The 16,948-nt window shown below is 36.8% G+C and overlaps 1 protein-coding gene across 14 annotated transcripts in view; it reads left to right on the top strand.

Moving 5' to 3' along the window:
- The window catches only part of FRYL (FRY like transcription coactivator), a 309,155-nt gene that overhangs the window by 131,527 nt on the left and 160,680 nt on the right, over nucleotides 1-16,948 (top strand). For all 14 annotated transcript variants that reach the window (XM_007496478.3, XM_007496477.3, XM_056802595.1 and 11 more), the window contains one exon: nucleotides 4,852-5,051. In XM_007496478.3, the coding sequence (XP_007496540.2) occupies nucleotides 4,932-5,051 (120 nt within the window). In that variant the 5' untranslated portion in view covers nucleotides 4,852-4,931. The remainder of the gene's footprint in view (nucleotides 1-4,851; nucleotides 5,052-16,948) is intronic.

The raw sequence follows: 16,948 nt of genomic DNA, 5'->3' as shown, positions 1-16,948 counted from the left end.
GTTGAATTTCAATAGTATTTAAAATTAGAAGAAAGGTTAGAGGAGTCTCTATAGTAACTCATATTTTTCTTCTTTACGTCCTTTAGAGGATATTTTTAGGTAATGAACAGTGTTATCATATGGCTACTCTTAAAGAGCATTAGATATGCCCTACACCCAAAATGGGAAGAAAGTAACATCAGAATAACTATACTGTATTTGTTTCACTAGAAGTGACTTTTTTTTTTTGAGGACTTCTGTCAACTATAAGGTAAATATAACTGCCTCAAATAACTCACCGAAACTCTTCTACTTTAGTAGAGTTGGCTCTAGATTTAGAGCTGAAAGGGATTTTAGAAGATATCTAACCTAACACCCTTATTTTATAATTGAGAAGAGTGAGGATCAGAGAAGGGGAAATGATTTGCTTCAACAGTGGTTCTCAACCTTTCTAATGCCATGACTCCGCAATACAGTTCCTCATGTTGCAGTGACCCCCAAACCAAAAAATTATTTTGGTGGCTACTTCAAAACTGTAATTTTGCTACAGTTATGATTCAGAATGTAAATACCTGATATGCATTATGTATTCTCATTGCTACAAATTAAAAGGTTGAGAACCGCTGGCTTAAGATATCAAAGAGAAAATAAGTACAGCCAGACTTTAAACCTCCAGATTCAATGCTATGTCCGTTGTAGCATAATGGTACTTTACAGAATCAACGGCTGCAGAGGGCATTTACTGTAGAAGCAAATGTCCCTACCTGAACAACAATTCTAAGTAGATTATTAAAGTTTAAATTATTAAAACAAACCAAACTTTTAAATGGCATTTATCACATGTAGTTTTGATAACTATCTTCATCAGTTATTTTTCTATAACCTGATTGAACTAATGTTTCTTTTCTTATGGGCCAAACCAATCTTTAGTTCCTATATACTACCCAAAACTCCACTTTTATAATTCTCATATTGGGGGGGGGGGAAACCACCTCAGATAGTTAAAAGGGGAATTGTGTCACTTATTAGTTTTGCATTGGGTTTTTTTCCCCTCAATATTAAGAGAAAGCTAAATTTTACACCACTGTCATAATTTGTACTTTTAAAGTTGTTTTGTCACATATTCTTTAATATATTACATTTGAATAGTCTTAAATCTGGGTTTTCCATAGGTCTTTTCATCTTCTATATAAATAACAAAATAAATCTTATTATCTTTTAATATATTATCTTATTTGCTTTTCCTGGTATTATAATTATTATTATTATTGGTATAAGGTCCAATAGTGCTCATATCATTCTCATTCTAATAATTGAGGTATTCTACATCAAGAAGTTTAAATGACTTATTCAAGGCTCTGACTTTGAGGAAAGGCTCTGTCTCATAAATTCAGACTCTAAATGTTCTTTCTTTCACACTCCATTGCTTCTCCTTATGCTGTTCGATGATTCCCTGAAATTTTTTAGTTAAATAACAAATTATACCTCCCCAAGAAAAGATTCCTAGTAAATAAAAACAATTTTGTTTTGAAAATACTTCCTGCTGTACAAGAGGAACACTTGCTCATAGATTTCCCACATCAAAGTAGTACACAGTGTTAGATGATGAAACTGAATATAACCAGGGCATTGTTTAAAATGAATAATGTTCAGTGTGACCAAGGAAACTGTGATTGTTTTGTTTTTAATGGCTATGGTTTTTGTTACATAGTTGTAATTTAGAATTTATTTTATCTCTAGGAGCTTGTAAAAAATATTTCTTTTACATTTTGATGTTTGAGAACTTTTAATTTGTAATGCATAGTTTGATATTTGTAAGTACAAAAAATTTCTACTGACTTAATTTGATCAGTTAATAAAATAAGAGATGGGAGGGTTGAAATAGGAATTTTCCCTTAGACAAGTATCTTTATCTTTATTTCTGTTTATAATCTTGTTTTTTAGTACTTTATTTTCTTTTTTCACATTTAGTACTTGAATGGCCATTTGGTGATGCCCCTTTCTATTGCAAAATAAGAAATTCAAGTTGAGATTGTTTTGTTTAGGGGCCAGAAAAAGAAAAGACCTTATCTTGACCTTTTTCTTTTCTTTGGGATTTTCATCTATTTTTATGAATTCTGATGTCTCTTTGCAGATAACACTTCACATTTATATATCAGTCTTCACCAGAAATTTAGGCCCAGTTGGCTTCTGAACAACTTCACCAATATATTCCACTGGTTTTTCTTTTTGTTTTTTTCCTTTACATTTTTTTAAGATTTTCTATTCCAAATTCTCTTCCTCTCCCTTCACTCTTTCTCCTATCCATTTTCACTGGCTTTTCAAACTCAACAGTTCCAAATTTGAATTCATCCTTTTTCTCAGACTTGCCTCTTACTCTAAATTCTCAATTTCTATGCATGGCATCACTACCCACACTCATGTTAATGGCCTCAGAGTTATTTTTGACTACTCTTTTTCCCCTTCTGCCCTAGACGTCTAAAAAATTGCCAAATCTGCCTCTGCCTTTCAAATTTGTTCTTTCCTTCCCACTGTCACCAAAATATAATGGTTCAGGGCCTCATCTCTTTTTCTCTAGTATATTATGTGAATATTTTATTTTTCCATATCTCTAGGCTTTCCTGACATTGCCCAAGTAATGGTTTTTCATTGAATACTAGTCTCATGTTACTTCTCAACTCAGAAATATAGGAGATTATAGGATTCTTTTGAGTTGGCAGAGACCTTAGAAGTCATTTCATCTGATCTCTTGTTTTTACAGAAGAGAAGAAAGTCCAAAAAAGTCCAAAAACTTATCTGTGATCACCCCAGGCAAATGGGAATTTTCATTCAAGTACTCTTAAAAAATTTTAGTATTCTTTCTTCTGCTCCATGAATTTCAGTTGCCCCCTATTGTTTATGGTATAAAATAGAAACTCTTGTCCTGGCAGTCAACTCCCCAACCTTCCTCTAACATACCTTTCTTATCACATGTGATACTAGCCATCTTCACGCATTTCACGTTCTGGCTATTGGCACTGCTCACGATCCTGTTCATGACCTGCCCTCTCTTTAAGGCTTTCCTTCAAAACATACCATTGCCTAGAATGAACTCCACTTACACCTGCACTTTTGTTGAAGTACCTCCATTCAAGAAAATTTACCATCACATTCTTTCTTCCCTATCCAACTTAATCTTACCTGGGGTGAAAATTGCTAGATCTCTTTTTCTTTTTGTATTGTGTATCCCCAAACTTCTTATTTTGCCTTTATCAGTTATTGCCAACTCTCTAGGCTTATCTTCTATACTTTGGAAGTTGCCCGTCAAAATGTTAATCATTCACAATTATGTGGCACCTAACACATTGTTCTTGTCTTTCCATTTTTCTAGGATTTTCCTATAAACCTACACAGGGAAAAGTATATAGCATTTGGGATGGGGCGGGAGGAATTTTTTCCTCCAAATTTGGGTCTTTTACTTGAGATGTTTGTCACCCTTTGGATTCCTATTCTTTTGGTTACAATGAGTTTTAAGATTTGTCTCTCCATGTGTTGTTTTCCTTATCTACTCCCATCTACTGCTTCCCCCAGGGATAGCTTGAGTCTTCAGAAATCACCCTAGGCTTGAACTTGCAATGGCATAATTGTTACATTACTGACATTTTCCCCTGCAAGTATTTCCTGCATTCAGGCTTTGCCTCTGCTCTTTCCGCTGATACCAATACAAATAGGAATGACACAGCTTATTAGGACAGGCAGATCACAGGAGCCAGTAACAATTCAAGGTTATCACAGATTGTCAGTTGCTTTATTTCTACCCACAAACTCCAAAAGAGCACATGTCTATAGCATATATTTATGTATTTGTGTACCTGGCCTGGTATCTTGTTTTGTAGAAGACATTTAAACAATGTTTGATTAAGTGAATTGTTTCATCACTACATTTCACCAAAGCAAGCTCCATTTTGGCGTTTCTTGTTAACACAGTTTTCAAATTCTCACCTTTGTTTCTTCTTTATTGGATCTTAGGTTTCATCAAATTGACAAAGATCAAAAAATAGAATAATTAATGTTGGATCAACAGGAAGACAGACACTAATATAATGCAGGTGGAGCTGAGGATTAGTCCAACTACTTTGTACAGCAATATAAAATTATGCTTAAAAATTTACTAAAACATTCATACCCTTTTACCTGGACATCTTATTGCTATACCTATACCCCAAAGAAGTCAGAGGTAGAAAAAAGTAATTACAGAAACACTTTTTTTATTAGCAAAAAATGTAATCAAAATATATGCACATTATTTTGGGAATGACAACATAAATTGTGATTCATGAATATTAGTGTTATAGCACTGTAAAAAATAATGATTGTGCAGAACTCTGAGAAGCCTGGGAAATCTTATATGAACTGATACAATTTCAAGTAAGCAAAACAAGGAAAATAGTATCTACATTAGCAAAGAAGGTGGAAAGAACGACCCTAAATCCCTACAAAACTGAATATTGTATAAATGGAGATAAAGACACCTTTTGTCGGGTTCTAGGTACTATATATACATATCACTTAATATTATCTTGTTAAAAAGTTTTCAGTGTCTCCTTGTTGACTAACAAATTTTAGGATGGAAAACAATGAATAGGCTGCAAAATTATGGCAATAATTTCTTATACTTTGCATTGGAAAGGCTTTATATGGTCATAGTTTCATTCTGTGCTATATGTTAAAAATTTTTTGAATCTACTTCCTAATTTATATGGAATTCACATATTACATTTGGTTTTAATTCCGAGTGATATTACATCTGACTTATTAACTTTGACAGTTTAAGAGAATTACAAAATTACTTTTCATTCTCTTTTGACTCTCTTCCATCTTTCTCTTTCATAGCCTCAGTGCCAGCCAGTAGTGTAAATAAATTCCGAGGTTCACCAAGCTTCCATTCCACCGTGGATAAAAAGAACATCGTCATGTCCAGTATCACTATTGATCCAGATGTCAAACCTGGGGAATATGTCATCAAGAGTCTCTTTGCAGAATTTGCTATTCAAGCTGAAAAAAAAATTGAAGTTGTAATGGCTGAGCCCTTGGTGAGTACAGTGGATATTTGAATGATTGCATATCCAGTTTCATTAAAAAAAGAAGCAGTATTATTTAGGATGATTATAAGGAGTATGGCTTGTAAGAGGCAAATAAAGCTTCCTAGATACTGTGAATTTTAAAACTACTCCACCCTATTCAGACTATACTTTAGAAGATCTGAATTAGCTATCTCCTGATTAGTAACAATGGAGATACTTGGTTTAGCAGAATTAAGTCTTGGGAAGTCTATTTCTCCACCCTACTTAGTTTAACAAGGTCAGGAATGTCTGCACCATAGTCACGGATTAAGTATTTGAGAAAATGGCCTTTAACAGACATGTGCAGAAACAGCGGACAGACTCCTGGGCTATCCTAAGTCAAGCTAAGCTAACATTGGTACAGATAAGACACAGGAAAGTGACCTAAAACCGTCTATATAAGGCAAGTCACTTGCTCTCTTCGGTCTCTTTTCCCAGAGAGGCATCTCTGGCTGGCAGCGTGCTAAGTGTTCCAACATCTTGGTGTGGTGGCAGCTATTTGTCTGGGTTTTGGCAGTGAGTTTTCCCTTGAGTTAATTCAGGTTCAGGCATCTTGGCTGAGCCCTCTTGGAGTTTAGGCTGATTCCTTCCTCTTTCAATTATTTGGGATATCCATGACAACCAATAATTAATATAATTTAGGTCACAGCACTAAAATTATCCTTTACAATACTTTGGAAAGTACCTTATTAATATTATTTGTATGCTGTTTTTAATAGATTATTAATGCCTTTTATAGAAGTTTTTGAAGTGTTAAGTTGATAGAGGTTGTTAAATTTTAAAATCCTAATTCTGCAAAATTAAGCAAACTTTGCCTCATCTTGTCAGAATTGGCATCCTTTACAGATAAAAATATTGAGACAGATCATTCAGAGAAAGTACCATAGACTTGTACGAACTGGAATGTTTGCCATTCCCTGAATACAACATCCTAATTTGTATTTCTTCACTTTTGCAAAGGTGTTGTTGGGCATTGTATTGAGTATTACCATTTTCCTCATTTGGGGCACTGTCATTATTTTGATTGGCAATGATTCCTAGTTATTATTTCTTTTTTCCCATAGCCAGCTCCTACAAATCATCATTGCATATCCTCTCTTTCCACAGTAAAGGCATGTTAATGATTTATCTGTGGATTCCTGTAAAGGGGCTATGGTCTCTCCCTTACTTTTCAGTTGTCCTTGTAACCTTTCAATTTCTTTAAGTCTTCCACTGACTTATTGTTTTCCTCATGTCTTTTTGCATGGCCCTTATAAACATAGACTGCTACTCTCCTCAATTCTTCGAGGTCCATAGAGTCCCAATTAGGACAGCTAGTTTTAAAGTAGTCTTTTACCACCAAACAACAATTCTCAATGAATTGTCTACATATTTGTCTAATGTCCCTTTCTCTGGACAAATCAAGGTCCGTATATGTATTTCCTACATCAATAAGTCTATCCATAAACTGGGAGGGGGTCTCATCAATTTCTTGTTGAGTTCTTTTAAATTTTGACCACAAATCAGGTCTATCAGAGCAAGCTCTCATGGCTATCAATAATGCTTCTCTGGCCTGGTTTAGTTTTGTGTAATCTAGTTCAACATTGGGGTTCCAGTGTGGATCTTCAGTTGGCTAATAATTAGCTTCTCTACCTCACTTCTGATTAGCCAGTGAGATGACTTTATTTTTCTCTCTGTCAGAAATTTTTCTAATAAATTTTCAACATCCATCCAAATGGGGTCAAAAGTTTTGAATATGTTCTCCAATTTTTTAATAATTAATATTGGTTCTTCCTCAAATGAGGGAAGATCTTCCTTGAATTTTTTTAAATCTTCAGGGCTGAAAGGTGTATGGTGTCTTATAGATATCAAGTCCCCGTTTTTATTAAAAGTGGTTACTTCCCTCAAAGGAAATAAACTTCTATCTGAATTATCTGATGTTTCTGTTTCTAGGCTTCTCACTCCATTTTTAATGGGGTAGGTAAGAGAAGTGGAAGGGGTGGGATGGTTAGGAGTGTGTGTAGGGGTTAAGGTCGTGTGGGCAGGGCAGGTAGCATGGGTGGGTGGGGTAGCCAGGGCAATGGGGTTGGGAATGGGAGCATCATGGGTAGGGATAGGAGCTAGGGCTGAGAGGGTGGGGCAGGAGGCAGGGGAGCTGGCCATGGCAGAAGGGGCGGGCAAGGGGGAAGGGCTAGGGCTGAGGGGGCAGGGCAGGAGGCATGGGCAGAGGGAGGAGTGGGTTGGGTAGAGAGGGGTAGAGGGAGTTGGATATGGGAGGGGGTGGTTTGAGAACTAGGAGCCAAATTGTGTAGAGCAGAGTAGGAAAGGGATTCTGATAAAGTTGAAGTATGGAGAGAAATTACTCCTATTATGGATTATTATTGAGTCTTAATGCTTTTTATAGAAGCTATGAGTTCCCCCAAACTTTCCTCTAGAAGCTCATGCAGAGTATTGTGTTCCTCATATTGTTGAATAGTAGAAGGAACAGTTGATTGGTTTGGCTGGGGAATATGCTGCTAGCATGCGGCAGCGGCCACACCCCGAGCAACGGCTTCGACAGGCTGGCTAAACCTTGTGAGGGTAGCCTTCGGGTCGTCGTTGACCCCTGGTGAACCAGGGCTTTGCTCACCCAGCATGTGAAGTGGAACAGGTGGAAGAAACCAACAAGAAGGTTCAACGGCTGAGATGGCGATGCAGCAAGGCACTGTAGAGTGCTTAGGGCGTGTTGGAGCACAAAAGACAACACGGCCATCCAATGCAGCTGAGGATGTCTCCAGCTGTAACAACTTTTCGTGCCACTGGACCCAGGCTTCCAATGCCGAGAGAGTGGGACTATCTCTGTGCATTGACTTTTCCACTTAAATCTTCATGCACAAGTGTCTTTGTGCACAAAAATGCACAAAGACAATTGTCATCCTCAGTTACCGAGAGACTACTACTAATACTAACTACTAATGTTTTCCAAGGGGAGACTGATGTAATTCTCCTATTTGAGTCTCTAGCTTATGTATGGTATTTTCAAGGTCTCTCTTAGAGAAAAATAGACAATTTTTATAGACAATAGACAATTAAAATCCCAAGGAGGAGGAGTGTGACGATTAGACATTGCCATAAGTTCTCTGGGATGAGCCATTTCAGAGACACAGGAATAATACATTTCCAAATTTGGTCATGGAGCTGAAAAGCCAGTAGTTAAGTAAGTTGTGAACTGGCTATAACCACATATTCCTAACATCAATCATTAAGTTGCCTGTAATTTTGCTTTTTGTCAGTAGATGGCTCTACTACCTAGGATCTTATTTTGTTGTAAATTTTCTTTCTTTTGGCTAGGCATTTGGGTGTGGTTTTATGCACAGCCCCAATCCACTCAATTCTTCTGTTTGAAAGGGCAGACAAAAACAAAGCATTTTGTCTGAGATGAGGCTCCTTTTAAAACCAACTTTTGGAGGGGTCACAAGCCCTTATCCCTCAGGCTAAACTGCTAGGACCATGTGCTATCCTCTTTGAGCAAAGCCCATTTAAAATTTAAAAACTGGAGAGGCTGAAAAGCAGGAAAGTGGGCTTTAAGCTGACTCACTACCTTTACTCTGGTGGTCTAGCCATTTTTGTTGCGAGAGATTGAAACAAGGGCTCCTTTTTCCAGAGTTTCCTCCCTGCTAATCAGCGAGGGTCAGCTAATTGGGTTGTTTGTTCCCTATTTAGAAATAGCTTCTCCAGATAAGATCTCAGGGCTCTTCTGCTTAAGGTTAAGAAAGAAAAATGGCTGTGTTCAATTCAATTTAAGGAGAAAAGGAAAAAAATGTTTTATACTCACCTCCCCTAGCAGCTGTGTTTTGAAGCCAAGTTAGCTGTTTAAAAGACTGACTGATTTGAAGAGGAAGTAGAGAAAGAGGAAAGAAAATTCAGTGAAATTTGAGGGTACTTGTCACAACCTTCGTGGATTAGCCAGACTGTTAATGGTAACTTTAGGGCTGAGACGGAATATAAATTTAGTTGGTTGCCAGGGATTTAATTTCTAAATCCCAGTGAAACACTCAAGTCAGAATGGAGTTTTATGGTGATTTATTTACAATAGAAGAAAGAAATTAAGAATGAGAGAGAGAGAAAGGAAAAGAATCTAAACTGCTCCAGCCCAGGCTGAGACAAACAGGAGTTCAGAGGCCTTTGCCAAGGGGGTCTCCTCAAAAGCCAAAGGAAAGGGGAATCGGTCTTATCATTCACCACGTGATCATCTCAAGGAAGCTGTCTGAGGAGCTCCTCCAGGCTCAAGTTCCAGGGTCAACTCAGCCAAAGCTCCCTACCCACAGCAAGTGACGTGAAATATAAAGGCAGTTCTTTACATCTCTTCCTGTGTCTCACATGTGCCAGTGGTGGCTTAAGCTTGTCTTAGGAAAGCCATGGGGTCAGTCAGTTGTTTCTGATTTGTCACTTGCCTAGCACATGCCACTCATAGGCCTTCCTCCTCGACACTTAATCCTTAAGTGTGGGTATATACATTCTTGGGTGTTAGACTTAGCAAAATGGAGAAAATCTAAAATTCACACTTCTCATGTAAAGAATATTTTATTTTTTGCCATGTAATTTCTCTTAAAAACAAACAAACAAACAAAAAAACGACAACAAAAAAACCCTTACCTTCCTTCTTAGAATCAGTACTTTGTATTGATTCCAAGGAAGAAGAATGGTAAGAGCTAGGCAATGGGGAATGAGCGACTTGCCCAGGGTCACACAGCTGGGAAGTGTCTGAGGCCAGATTTGACCCTAGGACCTCCTATCTCTAGGCCTGGTTCTCAAGCCACTAGGCTGCCCCCTAGATAAATTTAATTGAAGTGAGTTTATAAGCAACTACAACAATAACAAAAATAAATAAAATAAACAACTATAACAATAGAAACTGAAATAATATTACTAAAACACCAGGTTCTCTTATTTTGTGACTAATATAGAAAGACAATTATTCATCAAAAAAGAAGAAAATGACTAATATGTATTCTTAAAACACATGATACAGGCAAAAACTTTATAGAAATATTTCTGTAATCTGTAAACAGATTTGCACTTTATAGAGAATAATAAACTAGGACACTAGGTATGTGCCATTGGTTTTGTTAATTAACTGAAAAGAGGTTAACATATGAAATGGCTAAGATTCAAGAGTGAAAGCAAAAGGTCTTTTTGGGGATATCCATATGAATTTAATATGTCATCCTAGAAGCACTAAACAAAAGGGTCTAAGTATGTATGCATCTTTGTTTATAAAAATAGGAAGGTAATTTAAGACCTGATTGCTACTGTAAATTAGAGAAAAGTTATTCCTCAGTACCAAGGCAATTATTTAGACAGATCACATAGTAGTATTCTCTCTGTGACTGAGAATGACAATAGTCTTTGTGCATTATCATCTATTGATGTTCCCTCATGTGGCTTTGGAGTCCAAAGGCTGAGGCGCACAGTTTGTGGCACATGGGGCCTGGGATGCCATTTGTTACGGGAGGTGCGGTTGTGGCCTGGTGTCGGCATTCACGCGCAGAGGCAAGACGTCGACGTCGCTCATCTTCAAAGGTGGTGGCGGCATGGTTAATGTGGGTTCATCAGCTGCTTCTGACAGAGGCAGCGAGTTCTAGTTGCTTTGGTGTCATGCCAGCCCACTTCAAATTGGACTTGAGCTGATCCTTGAATCTTTTCTTTGGTCGGCCTTGTTTCCTGAGTCCAGCTGACAGTTCACCATAGAATACCTGTCTTGGTATTCACTGTGGGTCCATGCGGATGACGTGTCCAGACCATCGTAGCTGGGTTTGGAGGACCATGACTTTGATGCTGGTGGAGTTGGCTCTGTCGAGGACTTCCTGGTTGGTGATTCGGTCCTGCCATCGGATCCTCATAATTGACAGGAGGGAGCGTTGGTGGAATTGCTCCAGCTGTTTCATGTGCTTCCGGTACAGTGTCCATGTCTCACAACCATACAGGAATGAGCTGAGGACCACTGCGTTGTACACTTTGAGCTTCGTCGCAGTGCTTACACCGCTGTGTTGGAGGACTTTGCAGCGCAGCGCCCGAGTGCCTGGCTGGCCTTTTGGATCCTGGCATTGATCTCGTACTCTAGGGACCCGTCGTTGGCGATGGTGCTGCCCAGGTACTTGAAAGTGTTGACGTTAGAAAGCTGCGTGCTGTCGATTGTAATGCACGGCTGGTTAGTTGGCCTCCCTGGTGCAGGTTGGAACAGCACCTCTGTTTTGCTGAGGCTGATAGTCAGGCCAAACAGTTTTGTTGTGATGGAGAACCTATCCACAATGGTTTGGAGATGATTTTCTTGGTGGGCCATGAAAGCACAGTCATCTGTGAAGAGAGCTTCCAGGATGAGTCTCTCTGTTGTCTTTGTTTTTGCAGTCAGGCGGCGAAGGTCGAATAGTGAGCCATCCAGTCGGTATTTGATGTAGACGACCAGATTTAGATCCATCACAGCATGTCGTAATACTTGGGTGAAGAATAGGTTGAACAGCACCAGAGCAAGGACGCAGCCTTGTTTCACGCCATTGGAAATGTTGAAGCGATTGGAAGTCTCTCCACCAGATAGGACTTCCCCTGTCATGTCGACATGAAAGAGCTGGATCAGCTTGACTAATTTTGCTGGGCAACTGAGCTTGCTAAGGATCGCCCACAATGCGTCCCTGTTCACTGTGTCGTGTAAAGATTAAAATTTAGGGGAGACGGGGAGACTGAGGCAGGTAGAAATTAGTTTCTCTCTGCAAGGAGTATTATATTTTTTAGAGGTTTATTGAAGATTAAGGATTAAAGAAAACACAGGATAAGAGACACGTGTCCAGGACATAGAGAGGCCTAGACACAACCTCACCTACATTATGAAAAAAAGCCACGCCTGCCCCAAAGTGGAAGTCCAAGAGCCCCTCAAAAGCCTTTGAATCAGCTTAAATACCTTCTCGATCTCAGCCCAGGTGAGATTACAAGGCATTCTGGGGGAGTGGAGCAAAGGCTCATGGGGATTGTAGTCCTGTATTTGAGTCCATTTTTTACAGTCGAATGCCTTCATCAGGTCTATGAAGACAATGTAAAGACTCAAGTTCTGCTCAATGCATTTTTCCTGCATTTGCCTCACCGTGAAGACCATGTCAATGGCCAGATCACATAAGAAAATCTAGAAACTCTGCAGCATATTCATAACAATGCAAGTTGCAGAAATTTAGCATCCAATGCTAGGATTGTACTCCAGAGTTTTGCTTTCTGTCCCTCACAAAGAGGAGGAAGATAAACAGTGTTGTTATAATATAAACCCCCAGAGAACCCTTGAATTCAATAAATAAGCTAACTAGAAACAACAATATTACAGACAAAACTGTTGTAACAATATAGCATTGATCTATAAAAATAATTTTAAAATAGGTTTCATTCTAAATATAATCTTCATACATCCATTATACCATGTACATTGAAAATCTTTTAAAATATTGATACCTAATCAGAGACAAATCAGTACCATGTGGGGATGCATATAACATCCAAAAATAGTGCATGCAACTGAAGTCAAAGATGCCTTCAATGAGCTTATATACAAAACCTTTTATTCAGATATAGAAAGTCTTTCCTTTCTAAGGAAAGACAATATTCTTGTAAAATAATAGTTCTAATACAGCAACTTGTCCCAGCACTGCCTTTATTTGTACCCCATCCAAAAAGGCAAGAAAACAGAAATACTAGTATTACTACTATTATTACTAATAATACCTATAATAATTGCAACCAATCATATGAGCCTCTATGTCAAAGCATGGGCACAATTGCAAAGGAGAGGAATAGTATCCAGGGTGATATATAAGAGGGACCACTCTGAGTCAGGTAATGGTAGCTCTAAATGCCAGTTAGGAATCTTGAGAAAACTATTGATTAAAATAAGAGCCTTGTCAGTGTAATGCAGCTGCTGCCAAATAATCAAAAAATTAGATTTTCAGAGTGATTTCCTGGAAGACTCCATTTGTAGCTGTTGTAATGATCAGCTAGACATGGAAGATAACAGAGCAAGTGGAATGCCTTCATCCTCTCTTATCACAAGAAATAGGACACCCTAGAACAAGTAAGAAATGTGAATATCCTACCTGCTGATAATATTTCAGCATAGATGGCATTGACCACAAAAGCAGGCAAACCACAAATGTACATGAAAAAATGTAACTGAAAAAATGAGTACTTGAATTGTTGATACTATATTATAATAAAATTGGAAACAGAGGCTTCATGCTGTTGTTTTTAGTGGTCCCCAAGTTATACAGCAATGCAATTATGATATGATTATGGGAGATTTATAAAAAGTAACTTCATCATGTGTCTGGATTTAGTGATATAAGAGGAGTTACTAAATTATTAATGAAAAATCAATGAATTTAAGATTTCTAAATAATCTTAGAAACTAAGATTGTTTAAAATTTTCACTGAATCTCAAAAAGAGATTAAGGACTGAGCCTGTGATTTCACTGGTATTGGAAACTTTTGTGAATGAGCAAACCCTACCAGTACATGTTAACACTTTCTTTTCAACTCCAAGTCAGAAGAGATATTTGATCCTAGATCTTGACTCCAAGGTCAGCTTTCAAGTCATGAAAATGCTTTGCCTTTCACATAACTTTAGAAATTCTATCTAAAAATGAATCAGTTAGGAAAACAAACAAAATTGACGACTTAAGTTATTTTAAAAAGGGAAATGGGCATACTTAAGACAAGAACTTAAGACAAGAAGGTTCTTTGTGACTTCCACAGCATGAATCCAGCAATCAGACCAACTGTTCCAAAACATTTTAATTCAGAAAAGCTGACTTTGCTATAACCATCATGAAAGAATACATTCTCTCACAACAGTTGATTAAAAAGCTATAAAAACATTTTAAGGATTGCACACAACAAATGCTATAACTATTGCCATATTTAAGAGTAATAGGCAAAAGCCATTAGTACGCATCCACCCCCAAAGAAATTTAAAAACAAAAAAAAGAAAAGGATCCATCATATAAAAATATTTAAAGCAGTTTTTATATTGTAACAAAGAATTGAAAACAAAAGAAGTACACTTAAATTGGTCTGAACAAATTATAGTATATAAATATAATGGTATATTAGTGTACCACAAGAAATGAGAAATCAGGGAAGACTTGTATGAAGGTTTAAGACTTGTATGTAGGTTTAAATGAGCAGAAATAGGAGAATATATAGTAACAACAGTATTATAAAGAAAGACTGCTTTAAAAAAAAATTAAGACCAGTGATGAAGCATGCTACCTGTTTCCTGAGAGAGTTAAGTAATGACCTCAAGGTTCAGAATATAATATGCTTTTGTATATGGCATATATATGGATTTTTTGTTTGACTGTGCTTGATTTTTTAAAATAAGGAATGTATGTTTTTATTTTTCATTGGAAGTGAGAGAAAAATTAATGATAGTGTTGCCAGAAACAAAAGAAGAAAAGAGGGTCATTGAAACACTTAGTGTTTAGAAGAAAGGAGATGAAGATTAAAAAACAAAACAAAACAAAAAACAGATGAGCAGGATAGCTGTGAAAACAACATGGTGGTCAAGTAATACTTTTTAATAAAAACTATGTAATAGAGATTCATAGTTTCACAGATTATCCTCTTTTTCTCTTCTACTTTGAATATGGAAATTTTGAATTGTTTGTGTTTGTAACGATCAGAATAAATAAAATAAAATCATAGTAGGAAAGATGGAGTGATCATCCAACATTCTTAAGGACTAGATAATAAAAATGTCTGGAGAGAACTCTTGAAAATCTGTGGGAAAATAGTCATCCCTCACTTTATCATGATTGACCACAACTTCACTGTATTGGGGGTGTAAAAAAAAGAAATCTAGAGGGCATCTGGGTAGCTCAGTGGATTGAGAACCAGGCCTAGAGATGGGAGGTCCTAGGTTCAAATCTAGCCTCAGATACTTCAAAGTTGTGTGTCCCTGGGCAAGTCACTTAACCCCCATTGCCTAGCCCTTACCACTCTTCTGCCTTGGAACCAGTACACAGTATTGATTCCAAGACGGAAGATGAGGATTTAAAAAAAAAAACACTTAATTCTGTATTGTGGGATTTTGCAGATGAATACCGTCATACTGTATACAATGGAAATGCAGTGTACTGCTACTTCACGGATTTACATCTATTGTGGGTGTCTCTGGAATGGAACTCCCACAATAGGTGAGAGTTCACTGTATTGCCATAATATTTGACCAATACATATAGTAGAAAACCTAAGCACAATATTTCTCAATTAAAGGCAACAAATGAAACACACAGAATGGAATTCAGAAAACTAAAGTGTATCAGGAATTCTAGACTTCCTTAACTAGGAACTGGTAGCAGTAGTCAAAAGGGTTAAGGCAATATAATGAACCAAAGGTGCATACATATGCATATCAGCAATTCTGTACCATTTATTAATATCAGAGGAAGAATCCCAAAAGAAGCTGAATATGAAATATTTTTGGTTATCTGTTTGGTCAGAAGAGTCCCAAAGCAATGAAAACAAAAGTTTGGTCATTTAAGAAACAGAAAGCTCTCATGAAATTAATATGAGAACGGAACAGTTACATCAAGGAACTTAAAATGTACCCTACCTTTTTACAAAACTGTGAAGGATGGGTTCATCATAAGATCTGAAATTATTGATTCAAATACTTAATAGTAGCACATGAATTACTAATAAAACATTTCTCAAGCTTTCTCTTTGACGTAAGCCTGATTGACATTAAAAAATTTAATAAGCATTTATTGACTAATTAGCACATTTATATAATGGAATATTATTGCGGAAATAATGTCTAGTTTAGGTGGCAGCATGAAAGATTATTAAAAAGAACTCAACTCTCACATATATATTTGAGTAGTATCTAGGAAGCCCCAGGAAAGATCAAAGCAGCACTTTCCCTTGGAATGGCTAGCTCTGATCTAGGTCCATGGACATCTGAGCACAGGCATACCAAGGGAAGTAGAAGTCAACAATAGTCATCCTTTTCAGGATGACTTTCGTTTGATTTTTTTGATGACTTTTTACATGATTTTCATGTAGATTATTTCCCAATAGGGGCTCGCCCATCTTATCCAAGATTGTGGTAGAGGATTTGGTCCAGAATCCCAAATCCTCAGCTGAGGTTAAGGATAAGAGTAAGCAAAAGACACTGAATACTATAGGAAAAATAATATCTATGATGAGATGCCCAAGAAATGAACTTAGAAGAGCACAATTTAATAAGGACTATAAGATTACCTGGGAGAAATCATTCAAGTGATTAAAATGACATGAAACCCCTTCATCTAGAAAATTAATATGAAAACCATGGTAAGACTTAAATGAACTGATGTAAGGTATAATAAATACATTCAGGAAAATAACCATAACGATTACAACAATGTAAATGTAAATAAAAATAACAATATAATACTCTAAATGGAATACACTGAAATTATAATGACTAAGTTTAAGATCTAAACAGGTACCCTCTATTTGGAAATTATAGTTAGATATTGGGCAGTATAAATTATTTGCTAAATTGTGCATTCTTATTTGATGTCTTGGTTAGTTTTACTGAACTTCCAACTCTTATTCTTTGCCAAATGGTTCTCTGGGAGATAGGAGAGAGGAAACTATTAGGGTATAGAAAAAATATAGAAATTTAATTTAGTATATGTATAGTTCTAGATTTCAATTTTTATAGGGAACTCTCAAGATTTTTCATTATTATAGGTTTTCTACTTTGGAGTATACTTAACTTTTTAAAAATAAAATTTAATTTTTTTCTTCAATTACATGAAAAAACAATTTTTAGACAGTTTTTTAAAAAAGTTTGAGACAAATTCTCACCCTTCCCCTTCTCCCTC

The sequence above is a fragment of the Monodelphis domestica genome, chromosome 6, assembly GCF_027887165.1.
Source record: "Monodelphis domestica isolate mMonDom1 chromosome 6, mMonDom1.pri, whole genome shotgun sequence".
Taxonomy (NCBI): Eukaryota; Metazoa; Chordata; class Mammalia; order Didelphimorphia; family Didelphidae; genus Monodelphis; species Monodelphis domestica.
This window is presented reverse-complemented; position numbering and strand designations above follow the sequence as displayed.